Below are 25,792 nucleotides of genomic sequence, written 5' to 3' on the forward strand. Positions count from 1 at the left end.
TACATGTGGGTACAGAAGAACAGAGAGAAAAGAGAATAAGGAAGCATAACTATTAGGGATGGGGAAGAACCAAATGCAGGTCACAGACATGAGTTAGGAAAGAGGATATAAAGCTAACTGTCCTTCTAGTTCTGTCATGGATTTTTTTTTTTATTTGACGAAGGATAAGGACAAATGCAAATGCACACTTCACCATCTAGATTTCCTAATCAGCATGACTCATCCAATGGCTCCTTTGCTCCATCAGTCAGCTGAAGACTCTGTGTATCTGACTCACAAGTTCCACATCCCGTGCCTGATATACAGCAGATACTCAGCAATATGTACTATGCAAATGTGAAACCTAAGTTGCTAACAAGATAGTAGGAAGATTTATAGTCACTAAATACAAGAAAGCACAAAAAGTAAACTTTAGTAAATAATGGACTGTAAAGTTGTTACAGAAAACTCTGGGGAATACTCAATCAAAACTACCTTAAGATCCAGCAATCCCAAACTGTATTAAAGAAAATTAAATCAATTTAATTTGACAATTTTTTGTGTCAAAGACACAGCCACACTCAATAGCCAACATGGAACCATCCTAAGTGCCTATCACAGATGAAAGGGTAAGAAAAACATGGTTCAGACACACAACGGACTATGATTTGAGAAAGAGAATATAAATGTTTGCATGTGTTGAAGGATTCTGACCCTAGGGTCTCTACATGCTAGCTAAGCACACTTGATCTTTAAAAGAAAAAGAATCCACTAGACATAGTTGGAGCATACCTGTAATCCCAGCACTTGGGAGGCTGAGTCAGAAGCATCCTGAGTTTGAGGTCAACAAGGAAGAAGGGGAAGCAGAGAAAGAGAAGCTTTTTTCTTTCTGAGATAACACGTTTATGTAAAATAAGTCAATGACAGAAAAACAAATACTGTATTATATTCTCAAAACACTAACAGAGTGGGGTACTTACTACAAAGAAATATGTGAAGTAATGAGTATGTTAACTTAAAGACATTCCCTAATACATACACATCTGAAAGCATGTTACACATGATAAATGTTTTATCAATTAAAATAAATTTTAAAATAAGAAAAATCAGTGGGCTCAAACAGGAAAGTCAAAGTTTTTTCTTCAAAGGAGACTATAGGTAAAATAAGGAAATACATGACAAAGGAAAATGACTTACTGTGTCTATAAACAAGAACGATATCAGAAACAAAGAGCTATAAAGTATTGAGACTAGAAACCTGGCACAGAAATGAATATGGGATAGCATCATGGAAATACAGAAAACTGCAATCACTGCAAGACTCACTAGCAATCAGAAATGCAAATTCAACAAACAAGGAAGTAACTCTTTATACCAATTGTTAGATGGCAGAATTAAGAACAGTAAGTACTGTCAACTCTTGGCATAGACAGGAGATGGTAACCAGATGTAATCCTGGTGCTATTATAAACTAGTACAAACACTCTTTTTTTGTCATAACTGACAAAATTATATTATATTTATATCATGTGATTTAAAGCTACATTCTAGGATTTACAAAGGGATTCACGGCAAAGAATTTCCACTGCAAGTATATCTGAGGTAGTGTGAGTTAGAATGAACCTAGGAAATAAGGCTTGACTACGAAGCACTGAGTAGTTATTAGAGACAACTAACTAGATGTGTTTGTAGCAATACGGTTATATCCCTAAAACACCATGTTGAGCAGAAGAAAAAGAATAACAATAAAAAGGACATTTCAAAAATTACCTCTTAACCCTAGCAACACAAAACAAAGGGAAACATTTAAACTACAATATTTTTTTCTAATTGGTAAAATGCAAAATAAATAAAACCAAGGATATATTTTGAAAATAACCAGTACACTTACTATCTGCATTTACACATCAACTATACCTACATTCCAATATCTCAACTAAAAAAGGGGGCGAAGAAAATGCTACATATCTAAAAAGTTTAAGTAGAGTTTAATTATTAAACTTCAATAAGTTAGGATTTGCTATACAATTTCACCACCAGGTGGCAGATTCATACAACTTTCTAGAAATGTTATTAGGCCAATCAGAAAGAATTTTAGGAAAAGCTAAATAATTGTAAGCATTTTTATGAAACTGAACTAGCTAACCACAGGCTAGATACAGCTAGCTCTGGGAATATTAGACTTTAACTGTAAATGAAAGTTTCTAGGTATGTAGAATACCCAATTATCTTTCAAGAGAACATAACAAATGCAATTTTAAAATACAGTTATATATAATGGTCATCCCAAATCCCTCACCCCTTCTTGCCCGTTTCAGAGGAATCAGATGTGGCCCTGGTGCCAGGAAAAGGATCCCTGGCCACTCCAAACTCTGTAAGTGGAGTGGTTTTCAACCTTCCTAATGCTGTGAGCCTTGTATATAGTTCCTCATGTTGCAGTGACCCAAACCATAAAATTATTTTTGTTGCCACCTCATAACTGTAACTGCGCTACCGTCATGAATCGTAATGTAAGTATCTGTGGTTTTCTGTGGTCTTAGGCGACTCCTGTGAAAGGACCCTTCCGCAAAGGGGTTGCGACCCGCAGGTTGAGAGCTACTGCTCTATAGTCAATTGCTCAGCTTTCTGGTTAGTGCTTATGTCCTGGTAGTCTTTACCAAACCTTCCTCAGCCACATTTAGAAACCAATATCCTGGGGGCTGGAGAGATGGCTCGGTGGTTAAGAGCACTAGGAAGAAAAGAGGAATGAACGAATGAACAAACAATCACTAGACTGGAGAGTTGGTTCAGTGGTTAAGAGTATTTGTTCTTGTGAAGGACCTGGGTTCAATTCCCAGCACCCACATGGAGGCTTACCACTTCCTCAGTCACCAGGTATGCATTTGGTGCACAGGTATACATGCAGGAAAAGCACTCATATGAATAAAACAAATCTAAAAACACATTAAAAACAAGGATAAATGAAAAGAAAAGAAAACAACACCTAACCTGTACCACAAACCAGGGCTGATTTATAAGGTTTGAAGAATACAGTTGTAAAATCTAACTATACTAAGTATAGTGTTGGGGCCTCACACAGGTTGTAGCAGAGGCCCATCCAAGTGATGGATCCAGAGCTTATCACTACAGTAAAACTATCTGACATGAAGGGAGAAGAAAAAGCAAACTAAACCCAGCTTGTTACAAAACAAGTACAACAATTCCATTCAAAAAGGAAAAACAGAGGCTAGTTAGTTACAGTGACAAAGATACTAGAGGAAAATTGAAAACCAGAGAATAAGGCAAACTACCAAGAGGTAACCAGAAAGCAAAGCAAGGGGAAGAGAAACTGGCCTTATACTGGCTTGTTTCACACCCCTGGAGTGCAAGGCCACCCACCAGCTATTGTAGGACTCCCCAAGAACAGGTTCCCCAGTGGGTTATTGACTTCAGGAAGCTCTCACATTTTTCTCTGAAAACAAAAACAAACAAAACCCTCAAAGAAAAAAAGAGGGACTCATTCGAACAGCTTCAAGAAATTCTTTCATTTATGCATTCTATATTCTAATATTCTATATAATCCAAAGTCTCCAACTACTGGAAGTCACCAAATCTTTCATTACTTCCAGTAATACAAACTATTTTGATATACTCAAAAGGTCTCAGCAGCTTATCTGAATGAACAAGAACATAAGTTCTTGTTTCCTAACAACTTCCTGAATATTTTATTATCGTTTCCTCTCAGGAAATTTATTCAATCTTTGTAGCTCCAACACTAACAGTTGCCTTTTGAAAGGAAACTATTTAACAATAGCAGAAGCTCACAGAAAAGGTTATTTCCACTAACAATTGTTTAACTGAGCATATGAACAAAAATACAAATTAAAAATACACACAAGAGACTAAGGCTGTAGCTCAGTTGTGCTGTACTTGTCTAACAAGTATAAAGCGCTCAATTCAATCCCAGCACCATAAAAACAGGTGTGGTGGTACACACCTATAATCCCAGAATAATGAGGTGAAGGATCAGGCATTTCAAGGCCATCCTCTTGTACATAGAAAGCTGAAAGTCAGCCCAGACTACATGAAAGTAGGGACACACACACACCACAACAGCTGACACCAAATCATTTCATAACAAATATACAGAACACAAAACAAAGGGAGACATTTAAATTACAATATTTTCTCTAGCTAGCAAAATTCAAAATAAATAAAACCACTGATATGTTTTGAAATTTTATCAGCAATTTTAATCTGTATTTACACCTCAACTATGCCTACATTTTAATATCTCAATGAATAGTCCTAAAAGATTCATGAGCAAACTTAGCAATTTTACTTGATAACAAAAAATACATTGCTATTATCTTTCAGGGAAAAAGATTTAAAGAAAGTATCTTGTAGGTTTTAACTCTAGAATTATTTCTTTAAGCACATAATATTTATTCCTAGGGTAACAACCTCAGGTCTACTGTATGACAAAACAGCTTACAATGACTGCCAATTTTTCACTGTAAAACCTCTGTTCTTTGGAGCAAAGGGTAGCACAGTAAATAACCAGTATCAGCAATAGTTTTAAACAAAATTTGTTAGAACACTCTGCCACAGGGAAAGCAGCTTTAACTAAACAAATGGGACAAGAGCTAATGCACTTTGGAGATCAAAAGAATTCTAGGAGAGAAAACCACACAGTTTAGTACTTTGTAATACTGGCCTGGTTTCAAATTCTTGCTTATCACTTACTGGGGATATAATCAATAAGTGACTTATCATATGTAACATACTAAAAACAAACAAACAACAACAAAAAAGAGACAGTCTCTTCCATAGCCCTGCTAGCCTGAAACTCACTATGCAGACACCAGGCTGGTTTAGACCTGCAGCAATTGTCCTGGCTCTGCTTCCCAAGTGCTTAGATTACTGATGTAAACCACCACTCTTTCAAAGTCTCTAGCATATAGTACTTTACACATGAGAAACGAAACACAGAGTAGTTAACCAACTAGTCTAAGATCTCCCCTCTCCAACTCTAGAAGTGTCCAGTTCTACTAGCAAGTTGAAAAGAATTTGCAAAACAAAACATGGAAATTATAACCAACTGTACCTTAATACAAAGAAACAGAGAACAAATACATAACTGGTAGCTGTTCATGTCACTGCACAGGATTCTACTGTTCCTAAAACCTTTTAAGACCCTCTTCTTGTTGTTGTCTAGGTTCTCTGGGATTGTAGTGTGTAGGACACTAAGAGAGACTCACATAGATCTAATCTACATGGGAAGTAGGAAAAGACAAGATCTCCTGAGTAAACTGGGAGCATAGGGACCTTAGGGGAGGGTTGAAGGGCGAAGGGGAGAGGAAGGGAGGGGAGCAGAGAAAAATGTAGAGCTCAATAAGTCAATAAAAAAAAAAAAGAACCACTTCTTGGTGTGGCCTACAGGACTTGCTCAAATTTTACAATCCCCAGAAAGTTTACACTGACTTGCCCTGTCAAAAAGAAATGTCTACTTTTAATTGCCAAAGCATTGTGTCCTCCTTTTACAGCACCCATTATCACTTTATGCACAGCATTATGATTATTTTTACATATTAAATTAATTTTTATTTCTCTAATCACGTAGCACAGTGCTTTGCAAACAGTAACTACTCAATAAATGCTTATTGGATAAATAAATAAGTCGCAGAGTATTTCTCATCGGAGAATCACAATAGTTTTTACTAAATATGGAATTTTCCCTTTGAGAAAATGAACTACTTGAAGTTGTCGAGTGCTGTATCTCAAACTAGGGCAAGTCACTTGGCTGGGCAGAGCTTCATTCATTCAGATATGCGTCCTTGTACCTACAGAGTCATGTCCTCTTCTCTGTGAATAAGTCTTTGTACTCCCAACACTGAGGAGAGCAAAGACTATAACTGGTAGTTTATTTCTTTTTAATGCAGCCAATCAAAATGAAGTTATGGCAGGTTGATAATGTGACTCTAAACTTGCTCTGCTGATGTAAGAAATTAGATGTCATTTATCCTACCAAGTTTTTCTTTCTTAATCCTTACAAAAAATGTTTCTGCATTTCTGAAAGCTGAGTTCTTTCCCAGATACTATCTCCTATCCAATAACATGACCTGAAGAGGGAACAAAGAGCAAATGAAACACAGTTGTCCTATAGACCAAAACACTATCCCTCTAAATCCAAGAAAAGTTATGAGAGGAGAAAAAGGCAGCCATATCAACAGCAAAATAAGATGAGAGACTGACCTTTCTTGTACAGAGGAAAACAATCAGCAGAAGGAAAGGACTGCTTTGGAGCTTACTGAGAACATGTTAAGGAAAGGCGAGTTAGAAACACACACAGGACACAATGAAGGTACTTATCCTTTGCAATCTGTAACATCCCAAGAACAGGGCTGAACAAGGAATAAACAGATGCCCCCCAACAGTTTTTAAAAACAGTAGTATTAGTGAACTATTACATACACACACTCACACATACACACGCATGCATGCATGCACGAGTGTTGCTACATAATTCCGTAACAGGCCAGTACTAATAAACTTAACTGACTTGAAAAAACTTAGCTGATGACATGACATAACTGATATCAAAGAAATTATCAATGGTCTCAACATTCATATAATTTATAGTAAGAAGTTCACACTCCTGTAAGTCAAAAGGAGATAAATTATCAATGTGTACTCTAGACAATTTCCCCAACTCATTCTGTTCATACAGTCTTGAAGAACTGAAAACTGCATACCTTTCTAATGATGGGCACTGAGCATTAATTGTTTTAATTTTATAAAGCTACTGCTTGGGAAAATATACAACTTATTTGGCATTATATCATGCAATGTATTGATGGTAATTCTTACATTATATTACACAAGTTTCTTGAGGACAAAACTATGTCTTACATGGTTCAGTATATGCTACAGCACAAAAGAAAACAAAACACATACTACTACACAATCCCTATCCCTTGTCCAAAAATGGGTGTTTGTTAGGAAGCTGTTTTCTGGGGTTTATTTTATATTATATTTTACTTAATACATAATATTTAATATTAGATCATTTTTCATATTGTATTTATTTTATATTATATTTACTTACCTCTTTGTATTATCTAAAGCATAATTAAGCCAAACAATCCATTAGAACTTAAATAATTGGTCATAAACATAAGCCTGACTTTCTATAAAGGCAGAAAAAGACTCAAATGGTTCTTCCTATGACTGGAATTTTGAGTTAGTCTTTCATTCAAAAACAAAATGTTAAGGGCTAGGAAAGTAGCTCAGTGTTAGAGGCTTGCCTAACAAACAAAAGACTCTTGGCTCAATTTCCAGCACTGAAAAGAAAAAAAATGTCTTTTTAAAACAAAGTATTTCTGAAGACACATCAGGCACTGTAGTAGGCCCTGAGGATAATAAAGATAAAAAGCTACGGCTGCTACCTAGAATGGCGTGTAACTGACGTCTCCATCTGGCCTCTTATCCCAGTCCTGCCAGCTGTATTTCAAATGCATGGAGGAAAGTAGTATGGACAATGACAAGAAGAATGGAGATAGGGGATGTTGGGAGAGCTGTGGGTACCGTGTGCCTACACTAGTTCAAACAGGAGAACAGAATTTCATCTGCCTGTACTGTTAAATGGCCCCATAATCTAAATAGCATGAGGGTATCCTCATCAAGATCATCACATCAAGAACTCATTTTATTGCACTAAATAATAGATAGTGGTCATTTTTGACACTCCAAACAAGCACAGAAACTCAATATTAAAAGAAACAAACAGAAGCAACTTCACATCAGCCATATTATCTACATCTTCTGCTTTTCTTCGCCTTATCTTATTTAAATTTAGAGTAATCTAAGCTGGAGAGGAGAATAGATCTAAGTGGAGTGAGAAACAAGAGGATTTCATAATCTGAAGATGAACAAACTAGATAATCAGGCTATGAATAACCAGAAATTGCTTACAAAAGTGCTCACCTTCTGAACAGAACAGTCTAAAAATGAACTGCCCCAGGTCAAATTCTGGTTGTATTTACAATGTATCTTAACCAAGCATGTGCTGCTACTCTTATCTGTTTAAATAAGGATTGAATCCTCAAATGAATAAAATCTGCTGTGTAAATCAGGTACTTAATTAAAGAAAAAGCTTAGTAGGCTACAGGGAGAGATTTGTTGGCATGGTGAATTAAACAATAGTATAGGAAGGGGTATCCTCTCCATTTGCTATTTTCTATCATTAGTCCACAAATTCATGTTGGTCAACAGTAGTTATTTGTTATGCGTAAATATAATTAGCACACTCTAAAGACTACTGCTTAAACAGGTTGAAGTGAGCTAAATTGATGTGTATGTGTTTGGTGTATATGCACACATATGTGAGGATGTCCTGGGTTCATGGATACCAAAAGAAGGTGTCAAGGTTTATCAATCTCTGCCGAATTTCTCTGAATATTTCAAAGTCTCTTACTAAACCTGGAGCTAGGTTTAGTGGCCTGGTGAGGCCCATTGATCCTCCTGCCTCCAGCCCCTCAGGCTGAGGTTACATGCACTCACTTTTCCTTTATTTAATGTGAGTGCTATGAATACAGACTCAGGTTCCTTTGTTTGGACAACAAGCTCATACCACTCTGAGCCATCTTTCTAGTTCTCTGCACAATTTATGACAAGATCAAAACCCTAGAAGAAAAAAAGGGTGAGGAACTGTTGGAAAGAAGGGTAACCCCCTAAACTGAAGATTAGGATCTCAAAGGACTGTCTACAAGGTAAAGGTAAACCAAGTATTTCAGTTCATAGTATCAGAAGCCCAATTTTAAATCAGCTCTGTCCCTGAACAGATTGAAATGATCTGAGCTTGTTAGTTCCTCTAGCATAACCATTTACCAAAGCAAAGGAAGATCTTTTTAGATATGACAATGCTATTCATATAATCTAATTCTTTGTATACAATACCTGGCATTCATCACAAATATGAAAATACAAGAAAATCTCGAAAAAGAAAAAAAAATCACAAAATATAAAAACATACTCACCACCTGCAGGAATACATATGAGAAAGAATTAAAGTATAAAACTATTAGCAGAAATTTGAAAACTATAAGACATAATGGAATTCTAGAAATGAAAACAAAAATAAAATAAAGAACTCAATAAATGGAAGTGCTGCCTCTGACAAGAGCATTGAGAGTCTTAAGAAACTGTTGCTCTTATTCTAACAACCAAGGCAGGTCAAATACAACACAAAACTACAGCAGTTCTAAACCTGTCAGAGATAAGGGTGCAAAAAACCTAAATGAACTAATTCAAAAGAGGCAGAGTATTTGAAGAGATCTATCAAAAAACTCTCCAGTTGATAAAAGTGATTACGCTACAGTTACCAGAAGCCCAGCAACACATAAAGGAAAAGAAAACCACAACTAGGAATCTTGGAGTCAAATTTCTGACAGTTACATTAAGGGGCAAATCTTAAGGGAGGCTAACAGAGCGAGAGTAAGTACATTATCCAAGGGGAAAAACTCCACACACACCTGACTTTTCAACAGAAAAGATGGAGTCCACCAAACAAGAGAATGGCATACTTTAATGGCTGAAGGAAAAAATAAAAGAAAACACAACCATTCAACCTCTGAAAACATACAGAATTAAATTACAATACAAGTGTTTTGAGACAGACAAAAGCTAAGAAAATCATCTCCAACATACTTACCTAAATACTACAGGATATTCTCCAGGAAATAACCCCAGATATAAGCTCAGATATACAGAAAAAAGAAATGAAAAAGCAATATGAGCAAATCTAAATAAATTAAGACCTGTTTAATAAGAGTAGGACTAAAATATAGAAAAAACTAAAATATACAAAATAACAAAATTTGAAAATGGAGTCAACTGATTATAAAAAGTTTTTGCACTGTCCAAGAAATTATATAAAGTACAAGTTAAACATGTTTTTGGAACCACTGAAACAAAGACTAAAAGAAGTAAAATTGGCTATTACAAAGAAGAAAGGCTAACTAAAAAGAACCACATAAAAGAAGAAAAAGGAACTAGAGAAATGGTTTAGCCCAGTAAAAAGCTTGCAGTGCAATCCTGGCAACCTAAATTTGATCCTCAGAACACACATGAAGGTGGAAGGAGAAAACCACAAAAGTTATAACTTCCACATATATACCACACATATGTATGTGCAAAGACAGATCAAAACACAACACAAAAAATATATATATAAAAGAAGGAAGAAAATCCAGAAACAACACACAATGAATAGGGAAAACTAAATAATAAAATAAAAGATTAAAGGTTAAATACATCAACATTACATTACTCATGATCTAGTAAAAAGACAAATTGGCTTTAAAAAATAAAAACATTACATGTACTATATATACAGCATATATAGAGAGCATGTGTACATATATACATATATATATTATGTTCAAGACTGAATGAAGTCTAAAAACAAATATAAATATTTAACACTAAAAAAGGGCTGAGAGGAGCTGAAAAGATGGCTCCAGTTAAGCAGTTAAGAGTACTTTTGCTCTTGCAGAGAACAAGGTTCAGTTCGCAGCATCCAAATTGTGATTCACAATCACCTGTAATTTCAGTTAGAATCCAGCATCCTCTTCTGGCCTCTGTTGGCACTAACCACACATTTAGTTACACACTTACATTCATAGACATAAAATAAAAATAAATCTTAATTAAAACAACTGAAAGATACAATAATAAATTCCTAGCAATACATTTACTCACTAAGAAGACAATTATAATTGTGTATGCACTGCAACATTGTCTCCAAATATAAAAAACTGACACAATAAAATGAGAAATAAAGTACCACCGAGGGGGGGTGACATTTACCTTTGGAATTCCAGAAAGAAACAAAAGTACAAGGAAGGAAAGAAGAAACTTATTCTACCCTAAAATATGTTCACAAAAACAAAAGAACAATACACTAAATACAGAGAAGTCACAGCATATATCTACTTTAGGTAAAAATAATTTAACCATGAGAGACAAAACTATAAGCCAAGTTGCATCAGCATTATCTAACTTTCATGTCTTTAAGACTCTCCTCTCAATAGAACAAAACAAGAATGATAACAGTTTATGTTTAATGGACAATTAAGATAAGCCAGGCTCTGCTCTAAACATGGATATGTATCAAGTCATAGCTTATCTCAGCAAAACAGGGTGAATGGTAAGTTACTGTAATTGTCATTTACAGTAAAGAATTCTCCAGAATAGTCCTTAGAACCCTCTCTCTCCTTGCCTAGCACTCTAACTTTGGGGCCACAGCTGTGACTAAAGAGTTTCAAAAAGTACCAAAGTTATTTTAGCACTATTCCATTTATCTACTTGGATGTTGCTCAAAAAACTATCTTGTAGGTGAAATAAAGCTCTTTGTGTTACACAGCTCTTATTCTGGGTACTCACCTAGCTTTGGTACCAATATCTTCTGCAAACATAGGGCATTTTCCTTCCTTTGTAAACCCAACTCCAATATGTTTCTAAATCTTTGCTGTAGGTTGGGTTTTCCTCCCTTTCTAAGTAGATATATTCTCTTGATATGAACTATGATCATCACTCTCTAATAACTCGTGAACATACATTTCCAGCCCATACCTCTCCCCAGATCTCCAAGTCTGTAATACAGTTATAAATACATCCTGCTAACAATTTAGGCTCAAAGTTTCCTAAATGGAAAACTGTACCCTGCCACTCTGTATTAGTCCATTTAATATCATGATAATGAAATACTGAAGATGGGTGGCTTATAAAGAAAAGTTCATTTAGCTAACAGATTAGTGCTGACTGTAGCACAGATCAATTTGATACATCACATCATGATGGGTGGCAGCACTAAGAACCCAAATTGGAACTCCAATTTCCTTTGTAACAAAGGTACATACAGTATTACCACGGAACTCAAAAAAGTGGGGAAGGAAATGTGAAAAGGCAGACAATTCTCAGGAAACAGTATAAACTATCAAGTAAAACCTGAGAAATGCCAATTCTATTAATAAATGTAAAAATAAGAGCTGGAGAGATAGTTTTTGGGGAAAGCACTTCTGTGAAAGCACTCGGAGCTGATTTTGGATCCTCAAAATCAACAAAACCAGGAAGACGTAGTAGTACACATCTATTAACCCCAGGGCACCTTAGGCAAGATGGAAACAAAAAGCCCACAGGCCATCCAGCTTGGCATACACAGCTCAAACAATAAAGAAATCCTACACCAGGCAGGCAAGAAGAATAAGACAAATACCCAAGGCTGTCCTGACGTCCACATGAGCACCACAGCACATATGGAGCAACACTCACATACACCATACAAAATAAATACAGAGACACTTCTGTTTTCATCTGTCAAGTTGGTAAAAACTAGTAAGTCTGGACAAATAATTTATCGGAAAGGGTGTGAAGAAGCAGACACTCTCATTTGTTGTTAAGAATCATCTTTTAGGCAAATAATTTGCAAATAACTACCAAAAATTAATATACAGACTCACATAAAAACATAATCAAAGATCATTTTCAAATTAATATAAATGCCCTCCTACCTCAGAGTTCCACAACTATTTGATGTACATAGGCACATGAACAAACAGACGTTTACAAAAAGTAGGATCATTATACCATTTGCTTGCAATCAAAAATTTAGGAGCATCAAAAGACAATTAGTTGGGGCTGGAGAGATGGCTCAGCAGTTAAGAGCATTGCCTGCCCTTCCAAAGGTCCTGAGTTCAATTCCCAGCAACCACATGGTGGCTCACAACCATCTGTAATGAGGCCTGGTGCCCTCTTTAGGCATGCATGTAGGCAGAATATTGTATACATAATAATAAATAAATAAATATTTTTTTAAAAAAGACAACTAGTTATTAGGTTGTGGCTATCTAATACTACGTGGTTATCTAAACAACTGTGGCACATTTGCATGCACTCACACAGAAAAAGGACCTAACACAAGCTAATACACAGTATGGGCAGCATAATCCAACTTGTAGTTTTTGTTACAGATACATTGTTTAAGTATTTAATTATATATATTCAATATAAAAATCTATATTATTAAAAGTGATGACCTCTGAGGACAGGTCTGGAGAATAATTTCACATTTTACTTTATACATTCATTTGAAATTTTATAATTTTAAAAAAATTTAGAATCAAATCAACAATTAACTTTACACAAAAAAAAGAATTCCAAATGGCAATCAGGTTTAGCAATGCTGTTCATAAAGATAAATGTCATGGCAAGAGGAAAAAGGAATACCAGGGCCTCACCACCTCTACTATTCACCTTCAAGTCACTCCAATCTCAATGTCACACTGGAGATTTCTGAAGGAAGATGTATCCTGCCAGGCAGCCAGCATATATACAATCTACATAATCTGAAAGGGTAAAGTGAGGGCAAGGAACAAATGGTACCCAGTAGTATTAATGGACAGAAAAGAAAATTTTCTTCAATTTTGTTGAGACAATTACTTCTGTTTATGGGAAGAGTTTGTGTTCTTGTGCTTGTTTAAAATCTCCTTAACTGCAACTGTCACAACCTCCTGTGGTCAAGAGTATCCAAGACAACCCTTCCACCCACTCTGGTCAGCTATGGACTCAGAAACTAGATTATGCTGTTTATTAAAAATGTTTATAATAAAAGTGTTCTCAGAAGGGAGACCTCCAAGACTGAGGAACTTTCTTGATGCATGGACTTAAAAAAATTCCCTTATTCCTCTTCTTCAGTTACATTAAGGTGCATAAAGGCTGAGTTCCATATAGTTCTGGTGCTATAATAATTTGAAGCCATCATCAAAACATTTCTGTACACAATCCAAAGAATCAAATATATAAATTTAAAATTAACAGTTCCTACTCAAACTTCAAAAGTTTTCAAGAATTAATCAACAAGATGCTCAAATTTTAGTTTACATTTAGTTATGTTATAATTAATAACTATATATGAAGCTTGCAAATTATTATTCTATTCCTTAATCGTTAACTATAATAACATTTTCTTAACTATACCTTATAAATGAAAATAAACACTGACTTTTTAAAAATTCATTCATTCCACAAGAAAAAAAAAACCATTCTCTATTCAATCTCTATGTGGCATCATTTTTAAAATTCGCTCTGCTCAGGAATCCTCAGTAAGTTTTTACCAACTACTGTCAACTAATAATCAGCACTGAAAGCAAAACAAAAACAAAAAAGAACAACCTGTCTTAGATTTACAAAAGAAAGGCTCAGGCTGTAGCTCAGTGGTAAGAATACTTGCTTAGCAACCAATCTTCAGGACTTCAAGTTTAATTCCCAGTACAAGCAGCACGCACATGCACACACACACACACACACACACACACACACACACACACACACACACTGCAGGCACAAACTCTATCTATACAGAGATACATAATCCAGAAGACATTGTAGTAGTTGAACTCCAAGTGACTTTATTATGGCATCCTCATACACGTAAATCTTCCAGGATCACTCTGAGGAAATGAAAAATAACTCACTCTTAAGAGCTCCTGTCTACTGGCTTCATATAAGTAGGACTACTCTAAAAGTCCAGATCCAGAATTATGAGGGAAAGCTGCACTATTACTTGATCGGCACTGACACAATTCCAGAATGCTTTCCAACTACAGCAGTAATGATGTTTGCTCCAAATCAAGTTTTCAGCATCTTTGATTGTGGTTCAAAACGGGGTTTCTCTGAATAAACCAGGCTGACTTTGAACTCAAAAAGATTGGCTTGCCTCTGCCTCCCAAGCATTGGGATTATAAGTGTGCACCACCAACGCACAGCCACCTATTACCTGTTTTATCTCACCTATTAGACCCAAGGCATCCTGAGGACAGAAAATACAACCATTTCACCTTAACTATCTATCTCCAAAGTGTGTGGCTTTATAATTAGCCCTCAAAGATGTGTCTGCCATGAGCCAAAATTATTTAAAACTTAAGATGTGGCAGTAGAACTGTCTGAATGAAAAATTAAATGTAAAATTCTTGCTATAAAACCATTTCAAAGGTTATGTCTAATGGTATTTTAAAGAAAAGTAAAAACATACAATCTTATCTGCAGACTACCCAGATGCTAACTCCTTATGAAGAATTATTCAAGTACTGATTTCATTACAACAAAACTAGACATGGTAATACATGCATGTCTATAATCCCAGTACTCAGAACCCTAGGGCAGAAGATCACAAGCCTGAGATCAGTCTAGGCTTTACTAAAAGACCCTGTCTCAAAAACATTTAAATTAATATAAAATTTAATATAAAACACAACCACACCTTTAGAAAAAGCAAAACCTGCTCATTCCAGCCAGTTCTATAACCTCGTCAACTTATTTTACACTCCAAGCATGTCTGTTCCAAGCCTGACAGTAAGCAGCTATTATTTCTAGTAATACTGTAACTTAAAATGCTTCACAATTACTTAACACTGAACTTCTGTTTCATGAACTCAGCCCTGAAGCTATTTTTTAGACATATAAAATGAAATCACATACAATAATTTATAAGCAATGAACAGATTTTCTCAATCATAATGTTACTTTATACCTGGAAAAGATATATAATTAAAGTAAGTCTTACAGAATGACAGAAGGTTAATTTGCACATTCAAAACAGAAACCTCCAGTTTTCAAATACTAGAACTACATAGGTCATTCAGCTGAGATGAAGCCACCACTCAATTTTATACTGCAGACTAACTGTAGAAGTACATAGCTGGAGGATTCCAGATTACCTATTAACTAGCTCCACCCTTCAGTGAACAGAGAAAACAGACTATGATATCTGCAATTAAAATTAAAACATTTAATATGAAATATTCACAAATAAAGGTAAAAACATCTTGAAAAAGTTGTAAATGTAGATCAATGGTTTTTGCTGTTTTGTTTGTTACTATGGTACTTAGAAGTTTAACTCAGGGCCTTCGGCTACATCCCTGTAGTAGGCTGCTTAAGAGATATTATTCCTAATGTTAACAGTACTGTTGTAGAGTGACTGAACCCTTAGTTTCTTTTCTTGATGCCTGTGATAACACAGCAAGACAAAGCAACTTATTGGCAAAAGGATTTATTTTGGTTCACAGTTTAAAGGGACAGTTCATCATGTCAGGGAATTCAAGTGGTAGGATTTTGATGCAGCTGATCACATAACATCCATAATTGGGAAGAGAATGTATGGTGGTACTCAGTTCCTCTTATCACTCATATAGACCAGGATCCCATTTGGGAAGATGATGCGAGAGAATTGTCTGTATTCTGTTAATCATATTTTAATAAAACGCTGATTGGCCAGGCAGGCAGTATAGGCAGGAAAGCCAGACAGGAAGTAGAGGTGGAGCAAAGAGACTGGGAGTATTCTGGAAGCAGAAGCTCCCTCCGCCACTCCTGCCCAGACCACCGAAGAGGCAACATGTAAGCTGACAGTTGAAAAAGGTACCAAGCCATATGGCTAACATAGATGAGAATAATGGGTTAATATAAGCTGTAAGAGTTAACAAGAAACCTGAGCTAATGGGCCAATCAGTTTATAATCTTATGGAGTCTTGTGTGTGATTTTCCTTGGGAGTTGCCAGCTGTGGGGACAGAAACCCCAAAAAGCTGGCCCTCATGTTACAGGAAGAGAATGTATGGTGGTACTCAGTTCCTCTTATCACTCATATAGACCAGGATCCCAGCCAAGGAAAGATACAATCCATAATTAACACTAACTACAATAACCCCAACCCTACATAGACACAAAAACTGTTTATCGGTAATCATATATGTGGGAATCTTAAGTTATAGAAGGGAAAGACCACATGCAAAAAAAAAAAAGTTTAACACACAACTCTATTAGAAGAATACACAGAGCAGTAAAGACAAACAAACACCTGCATGTGAATGCAAACTTTTCCAGACGGTAGCTTTGTAATCCTTCACAATGCACTTAAAATTTAAGACTCAGTTTTTTTTATCTGTAAAATGGAGAAACGCTGAATACAAAAATGCAAGTTAAAGAGATGGTATACTGCTTCAAACACTGTGACTGTTCTATAAATACCACTCTTAGTGGACACTGTTAATATTATGTTTATTCTCCAAAGTACATAGACATTTCAAATAACAGGAGAAAATCTGTGTGCAATAATAGGAAAAATCAACAAAAATGAGATAAAGAATACATGTTGAGAGCTGGAGAAACAGCTCAGAGATTAAGGGCACTGGCTGCTCCTTTAAGAACCCAGCTTTTATTCCCAGAATTCATATGGCAGTTCATGACTGTCTGTAACTCCAGTTCCAGGGGGTCCATAGCACCAGGCATTCATGTGGTGCAGACAAAAAATTCATACAGTTTAAATAAACTTTTTTTTAAAAAAGAATACATGTTGAAAAACATAAGCTGCATAATTATGCTTATGTGTAAAAAAGAAAACTATACATACATATGCAAATATAGGAAAGAAAGCATTTAAAATTGTTACTCATGGGTTAAAGATGAGATTTGCCCATTTAGGTAATAAAACTTACTTTATAACTCTACCAAGTTTAACTGCAAACTATCATGTATTTTAAAAAATAAGTATTAAAAATAAAATAATTTAAAGATAATATGTCATTTAAAAAAAGAAACAAGTTGAGGGAAAACATCTAAAGGTATACATAGTTCACAGTTATGAAGTAAAAGAATGAGCCATATACTAGACAGCAACTACAAAGAAATATAACAGTATTTGACTAGTGAGGGTCTCATACAGAATAGTGAGGGTCTCATACAGAATGTTTTTAATGAAAATACTCTTTTTGTTTTTGGTTTTTCAAGACAGGATTTCTCTGTAGCTTTGGAGCCTGTTCTGGAACTAGCTCTTGTAGAACAGGCTGGTTTCAAACTCACAGAGATCTGTCTGCCTCTGTCTCCCGAGTACTGGGATTAAAGGCATGTGCCAACACTGCTCGGCTGAAAATACTCTCTTTTTTATTGTAAATTAAAACAAAATTTGGGGGGCTGGAGAGATGGTTCAGCGGTTAAGAGCACTGACTGCTCTTCTAGAGGACCTGGGTTCAATTCCCAGCACCCACATGGCAGTTCACAACTGTCTGAAAATCCAGTTCCAGGACATCTGACACCTTCACACTAATGTACATAAAATAAAGTTAAATAAACCATGAAAAATATTTTTAAAAAAAAAAAATAAAATAAAATAAAACAAAATTTAGCCTCTATTTTAAAATCATATTTCACTTGACAGTGTTTCCTAGCTTAAACCAAACTCATCTCACCCGCTCTCTAACTGATCAATCTTACTTCTAGTCATTGCCCCTACTATTCTCCTGTTATGAATGCAATGTAGTATGGTACCCACACTTCACCAAAGGCATGAAAATCAATTAGCAAAATATTTGGGTAGACTATTACATAGGGCCTCCATAGAAGAGATGTATTGACATTATATTTTCCCTACATCAAAAAAATTTTTTCCTTGATGTAGAGAAAATATAAAGCAAAACTAACAATAATCAGTTGAGACAAATGAAAAAAACTATATTTTCAAATATCGAACTCAGGGGGCTAGAAAGATGGTTCAACAGTAAAGAGCATGTATTGTTCTGCTGCAGGACCCAAATTTGATTCCCAGCACCCACAATGAGCAGCCCACACCTGCCTGTAAGTCTAGGTTCAGGGGATCCAATACATTCTTCTAGCCTCTACAGATAACTGCATATACTAACGCGCTCTCTCTCTCTCTCTCTCTCTCTCTCTCTCTCTCTCTCTCTCTCACACACACACACACACACACACACACACACACATACACAGAGAGAGACACACAGAGAGAGAGTGAGAATAAACCTTGAAAAGTAACAATTGAACCACACTTTATTTCTAAAACTGAAAAATAGTAAAACTATTCTACATTGGCCACATCATACTTTCCATGGTAAGATTCTTCTTCTCTCTCTTTTTTCCTTGTTTTGTTTCTTTGTTTCATCTTGTTTTCCATTTTTCTTTTAAATTTGGTCTTGTTTTGGGGGAAGATTGCAAGGGCAGAGAATGGATGAGAGGGAACAGGGAGATAAATGGGATAGGAATAAATGATGTGAAATCCACAAAGAATCAATAAGTTTTTTAAAAACTATTCTATACAGATATGATATTTTATAAGCAACTTTACATCTCATGTTCCTGGCAATCCAGTTAGGTATGAAAGGAATTGTTCTTGCTTGTCTGTAGCCCCCAATTTATAGATATATGTATAATTGTAGAGTCATGAGTCATACCCCTAAATCCTTGCCTCCACATGAAAGCCCTTTCTTCATCCCACATAATGTATTAATTTTCAGACAACTTGCTAAGGAGCACATTTCTCATCTCACCTGTGCATTTACCCCAGAAATATATGACCTCTTTTGTACCTCATCCCAGCAGACAGGCAGAGCAGAATACCAAATCTTTTTTATAACAACTCTGGAAAAGTCATGTATCCTTCCAAAAAATGACAAGACTGGTAAATACTAAAATGGTAGCATATCTAAGAGGATGATAAAGGGTTAGAAAATCCATGAAGAGTGGCTGAAGAGGAGAGGAGAGGGAATGGAACAACTGTCACACATGCATATCCTACACAAGAATCTGTCATCAAAAACATAAAGGAACCATGCTCTATGGCCCAGGAGTTCAAAAGCAGCTGGGCACAATGAAACAAACACTTACTAGTTTGCATGTTTCCTAGTTTACTTTCTATTACTATGATAAACACCATGACCAAATACAACTCAGGGAAGAAAGAATTAATTTCATCTTACAACTTCCAAGTCACAATCTATTACCTAGAGAAACCAGGACATGAACTCAAGGCAAGAACCTGGAGTCAGAAACAGAAGCAGAGACCATGGAGGAGTGCTGCTTACTGGCTTGCTCCTCCTGGCTTGCTCAGCCTGCTTTCTTACACAAGAAAATGCCCCACAGGCTTGCCTACAGGCCAATCTGATGGCAGTATTTTTGTCAATTGAGGCTCCTTCTTCCCAGACGACTCTAGCTTGGGACAAGTTAACAACTAACCAGAGCAACCGCTGCTTCAGATATGCCAAGGATGAAAGGTGAGTAAGAATGTACCAAGCTTCAAGAGGTTAAGACTAGCAAAAGTGACAAGAAAATAAATAATACAAGACAAAGAAAAGTATTTTAAAAGCTACAAGAACACAGAGACTGGCAACCATTAACTCTCTGGGGGAGAAGGGGGGGAGTTTCTGATAAGATAGGAGTCAAAGAAGTGGGATTTGGCTTTAACAGGAAAAAAAAGAACAGCATGTGCAAAGGCCTGAAGGCACAAAGCTCAGCAACTAATCTGGAGCGGGAGAACAAAAGGTACCTAGAAGAGTGAGAAGAGACTAATTTAAATAGGGATTGTTGGGGGCTGTTAGAGAACACAGAGAATCTCCCATCTCTATCCCAAAGTGGTTAGACTACAACAAAACACTAATAAGACATTTTAACTGGGCGCTCCACACCTAGAAATGTATTTCAGAAAGATTATTGCAATAGGAAAACACATCTCTAGAGGTAACTTATTACAGTGCCACTATTGCTAGTTCAGGTGTGGATACAGATAAAATGGTACAAACAGAAGAAATCCCTAGGAGGTAAAGATTAAACAGAGTTCTAGATCCTTACTTGGGAGAGGGAATGGACACTCATGGCTAAGACAGGTGATAGAAGACAAATTCACGCAATTATTCTAACCATGTCAGAGCCCTGGCCAGGGACTGGCTCTTTACCACTGAGAAAAGGGGATGGGGAAGAGGAACGAAGGTGAGTCTACCTTAGGACCTGCACCAATGAAGCTACCAAGTGGGGAGTTAGGGGAGGACTAGGAGAGTCATTAGCTTACTGGCAAAAATCAAAGACAGAAGAGAATTAGACAAACATTAGAAATCAGTATTGGAGTGAGTAAAAGAAAAACGTGAAAAAGGGGAAAAAAAAAACAAGAAAAAAAAAACACAACTACTAAGTCAACTGATACAGGTTGATCCTGAGGAAGGCAAAGGAGAGCTAAATTCAAGAGCCAGGTGAACATTGCTCTAAATGTGAAGCAAGGTTTTCTAAGAGACGTTAAAAACAGAAACAGACCACCTTATGCGGTAATGTGTCACATCAAGTAACTGCCTGTCGGAACCTGTGGGGTCCTCTATGAAGAATGTCCACTCTCATCGGAACATTCGCAATTCACCGGTGCTCAGTCAATCCATCTTCCCCAAGGGTCACTACAAATCTTTTCAGTGACCAGCCCTCCCTTCCCAAAACCTGTGTGCGTGGGGATTCATTTCCACACCACTAACCATTTTCTAGCATGATCCCTTCACCTGCTTTTTTCTCTTCTTCCATGTGTCCAAATGTCTACCCTAAAATGGTAAAACACTCATTTCTCTTATTTTTCTCTACTTATTACTGAACATCCTTACTCCCCTACCAAAAGTGAAGTCTACCATTCCTCAAAAATAAGTAAATAAGTACAACACTGGCAAATGGTATCTGATTTAGAGACAGCTTGATCCAGCAACTGCTTACTCGGTTCCCCATCCCCTCGATCTCTCCCACAGTTTATGACAGAACAGACTACCCCAGCTTACTGCAGTGATTTTTTTGTTCATTTTTGGAATGAGACGGAGGGGTTAACAAAAATCCTTTGAAAGGAGAATAAGAAGACCTATAGGAAGAACCAGACCTGTGCTCTAGACTCTGCTGCACGACTAATAAGCTGTGAACTTTCTTCCCTCGACCCTACCACCACCTCAAATCTGAGAAACCCTGACACTGGCTAGGTAAACCACCCCAACACACATTCTCAAAACCTAGTCTCCTTAGGAGTATGTGTCACAATCACTTAACTATGTAATTAGTAGTTGAGTAGCTGTCTTCCCTTATACACCACACTGAAAACTCATAAAAAAAAAATGTGTTGCACCTCATCATTGCAAAAACTTTAAACATAAACTCCAGCTACAACCTCAAATACACACATGATGAGCTACATAGAAACCTCTATAGGAAATTAAGAGAGGAAGAGGGACTTGTTTTCCAAAATCGTCACATTTCTCTTGCCTATTCCTGCATTTCACGTCTGAAAACTGCCCAAAACTTTGTACAAGTGCGTATCATGACATCAATGATCCAATTTAATTTTAACACCGTTGTTTACCCGTTTAGATAATACATACTGGTGTGGATTTAAAACTTTTCTTTTAACACCGGCAAGTCGGAACCTATGTGCACACACACGATGCAGAATTCCAGAGTTTATCAGTCAAATCATACTGCGACATGATTTTTAATGATTTCATAATTATCAAAGGAAAACAAGTTTTTGGTGTAGGAACTACAAATTGCCACTGCATTCCATCAGGTGACCTTCAGTTGTAAAAATTTAAATCTCATGGAAGTTGTCTAGTTGTATAGCACACCACCTTAGGCAAATAAGGTTAGCAAAGCACAGGTCAATTTGCCCTTCAACTGTTGAGTCCCGCTCCTCAACTATCAGAGGCTCGGCCATTTGTTAACTGATCCCCTTAAATAAGTATGAATGCAGGTGATTTCAGTAATGCATAAAACACACAAACACAGAAAATGGGGGAGGGCTGAAAATATCTATGTATATACTGTCATTTAAAGACAATAGATAGGTATTTATTTAAAAATCCGACGCCTGAATTTCTTTCTAGGTTAAGAGTGGGCAACACTGAAACATAGTTGAAATCCCCAGTAAAAAGGCGTTTCATAACGGAAGCACTGCTCCACAGAATCACTTGGAGCCGCTCTCCAAGGCGTTCTCATAGCAAAGTCAACACCACTGATCACGGAGGGGCAAGTGTGCCCCTTGGCACCCCCCCTCTCAGGAAGACTCGGGCTCCAATCACTGAGCGAAGAGTCCCTCGAGACCCAACAGTGCTTCCCCGGACTTCAGGAGCCCCAACCCGTGGCCAGGCCAAAAAATAAATAAATAAAGAGTTCAAGCCCCCTCCTCCATCCCTGCCTGAAAATTAATGAATTGGCTGTACGATTGTTTATTTAATGAGGTGTGTAGTGGCCTCTACTGGTGCTTGTGTGAGCACAAGAATGTCCCACTCTTACAAGTGGGATGAGCCTGGGGGAGGGGAAAAAGGCGAGGGGTGAACCTGACTCTCGGTACAAAGCACAGAACTGGACCCCCAGAGCTCCGGGCCCGACCCCGGAGGCGCCCCTTCCCCGGCAAGGGCCCCTCCTGCCCGCTCCGCTTTCAGCAACGGGAGCCGAGACGGAGAAGTTCCCGCATGCTCCCCTCTGGATCCTAAACAACAACAAAAAACCCCACCGCAGCGGCCGCGGGAGCCGGTGCCGCGCCCCAGCCCCCACGGCGTCCCGGGCCCGGCGCGGCTTACCTGCGGACTGCGGCGGGGAGCCGCTCCTCACGGCCGCGGCGCCGGACAGCAGCGGCCGCGGCAGCAACAGCAACAGCAGCAGCGGTGTGGGGCAGCAGCGCCGGGAGGAGGAGGTGCTGAGGAGTCGCCTGGCTTCGCGCTCTGCCGCCATCTCTGCCCCGCGAGCGGCGGCGGCGGCGACAGCGCCGCGGAGCGCTCGCGCCCTTCCCTCAGCGCGCCTCAGCCGGTCCCTGCGCCGTAGGCTCGGCTCCAGCCCGGCCCAGCCCGGCCAGCCCGCGCGGCCCCCTCGCGCGCCCAAGGGGAAAGACTCCGGGACGCCTCCCTCCTGCAGCGGGGAGGAGAGGAGAGCGGAGAAGGGGAGTCAGTACATTCCGGGCGAGAGCTGTGGGGGTGGCTCGGTCTCTCCAGGTTCCAGGCGCCGCCACCCGCCGCCGACTCGGGCTCCTCACCGTAGAGCGAGGGGGGCGGAGACCGCAGGGTGGGGGGCGGGCGCCGGAGCGCGCCGGGCCGCGCACGCGCACAGCCGCGCACGCGCGCCTCCCCTCCCCGCCGGCTCCGTCTTTGCGCCCCGCGGCCTGCCGGGCTCCAATCCCGGCGGTCGCTTCGCGGGCAGCCGCGGCGGTGGAGCCGAGCTGGCGCAGGGGCAGGCGGCGGGCCCGCTCCCCTCCCCCACTCTTTGCTCTCCGGAGCCGGGCACGGGCGCGGAACGCGCGCGCCGGGCGCTGCTGCTGCTGGCGTCAGGGAAACCCCGGAGAAGCGATCCGCCTCCTGTCCTCCCGCCTCCCGCTCCTAATCCGAGGGAGAGATTTCCCCTCACCTCCGCGGGCAGCTTCAAAGGGTGCGGAGACCTGAGGCAGAGCCGCGAGCCTGCGCGCACCTCTCTGCTCCGGGCCTCTATATAGGGCCTCAGAGGAAACCGAATGGCCTCCGGGAGGAAACCTGGGTGCGCAGAGGGTCGGCGCACGGATTTCTGTGCTCGCCAAAAACAATAGCGAGCCGCCCGTCTCTGGCTGGGGACCTGGCGCGGTTCCCGTGGGAGGGGGCCTGGCGGCACCGTGCCGACCTCCGGCTTCCTCTAGGGTGGTACTCGACCCGCCTGGACCACGGAGTCCCACGTCCCTGCCGTCACCCTCGGCTCTGGCTCAGACAAAGGTGCGGGGAGTCCACCCCTCCATCGGATGCCCAGGCCGGGACCCAACCCCGTGACTCTCCCCGTGGCTAATTCTCTGCAGTCACTGCAGCGTTTCACACAGGCCCTGGACGGTCACTTTGCATGTTTTGTACCTGGGAATCAAAGTCTCTGGACAGTAAACCCGGAGCACTCGGGTATTGACTTTTCAAACACTTGGTACTTGGTACTACTGGAGATCGAGATACCCAAAGTTAGGAGAAAAGCGTCCATAGTCCACTGCAGATGAGCGTGCCTATACTCTTCTAAACTGGTTCTTCACTGAGTCATGTTAGGTTGTTAATAGGAGTTGGATTTGTATTCTCCCTTCTGTGTACAGTCAGTACCCAAAATGCGTTGTATCCTGCAAGAAAGACTATTTTTTCTAACAACCCCCTACCGTGCCTTCTCGCTCTTGTCACTTCATATTTTATTTTATTCCGGAGTTCCAAAATAAGCAATATAAAGCGTGGATTGACATGGGGAATGAAGAGCTCAGAAACCTCATTACAACAGTGAAATTGGGAGCCTTCCCTTCTCCCAGTTTCCATGAAACAATTGGCTTAAAAGAGCAAGCACACGCTTATTGTTTTTCACTAGGGAAACCATTTAAATATCTTGTTTTGGTTAGAGTTATTAACCAGAAAAAAATATTTCCTAAATACCCCTGATTGACCTGTTAAATTAGAAATAGATTACCTCCCAATTACTTCACAAGTATTTGCTTAATTAACCTTTAATAATCACATCGTTATTCAGTTTTCTGAGATAATTGATGAGAAAAGCTCTTTGGAAACTATAAATTGCCTTGCAAATGTTAATTTTTGGCTATCTAAGATGGAGGGGTTTTTTTCATTATATTAAAATTGTGTATAATGTGACTTCTAAAATGAAGCTTACATTTATCTCCCATCTTGGGGGGAAAAAAGGAGTTATAGCTAATAAAATAGCACACTGATTTTCATGTCTGACTTCTGTGAACCGTCTCATTAATTTATCAGCCTACTGTGTGTATTGAGTTTATATTAAAAAGTTTAAAGCACTTTCTGTAAAATAGAGTGACTAAATCATATATTTCTGACTTGTGATTAGATCGAAATTTTCATAAAAGTCACTCTATAATAAACCACTAATAGAGGAGCTGCAGAGTAAAAAGAGATACTGATTCTAAATCAATTTGAGAGTAAGACTGTAAAGTAACCTTGCTCATACTGCAATTCAGATCCTTTACTTCAA

At 38.7% G+C, this 25,792-nt stretch overlaps 1 protein-coding gene across 13 annotated transcripts in view; it reads right to left on the bottom strand.

Annotated features, from left to right (window-relative positions):
• Neo1 (neogenin 1) overlaps positions 1–23,676 on the bottom strand; it is a 174,491-nt gene extending 150,815 nt beyond the window's left edge. For all 13 annotated transcript variants that reach the window (XM_085689143.2, XM_085689142.2, XM_085689146.2 and 10 more), the window contains exon 1: positions 23,389–23,676. In XM_085689143.2, the coding sequence (XP_085545269.2) occupies positions 23,389–23,539 (151 nt within the window). In that variant the 5' untranslated portion in view covers positions 23,540–23,676. The remainder of the gene's footprint in view (positions 1–23,388) is intronic.
• Between the last annotated feature and the right edge of the window lie 2,116 nt (positions 23,677–25,792).

This window comes from Myodes glareolus, chromosome 4 (genome assembly GCF_982192425.1).
Source record: "Myodes glareolus chromosome 4, mMyoGla1.1, whole genome shotgun sequence".
Taxonomy (NCBI): Eukaryota; Metazoa; Chordata; class Mammalia; order Rodentia; family Cricetidae; genus Myodes; species Myodes glareolus.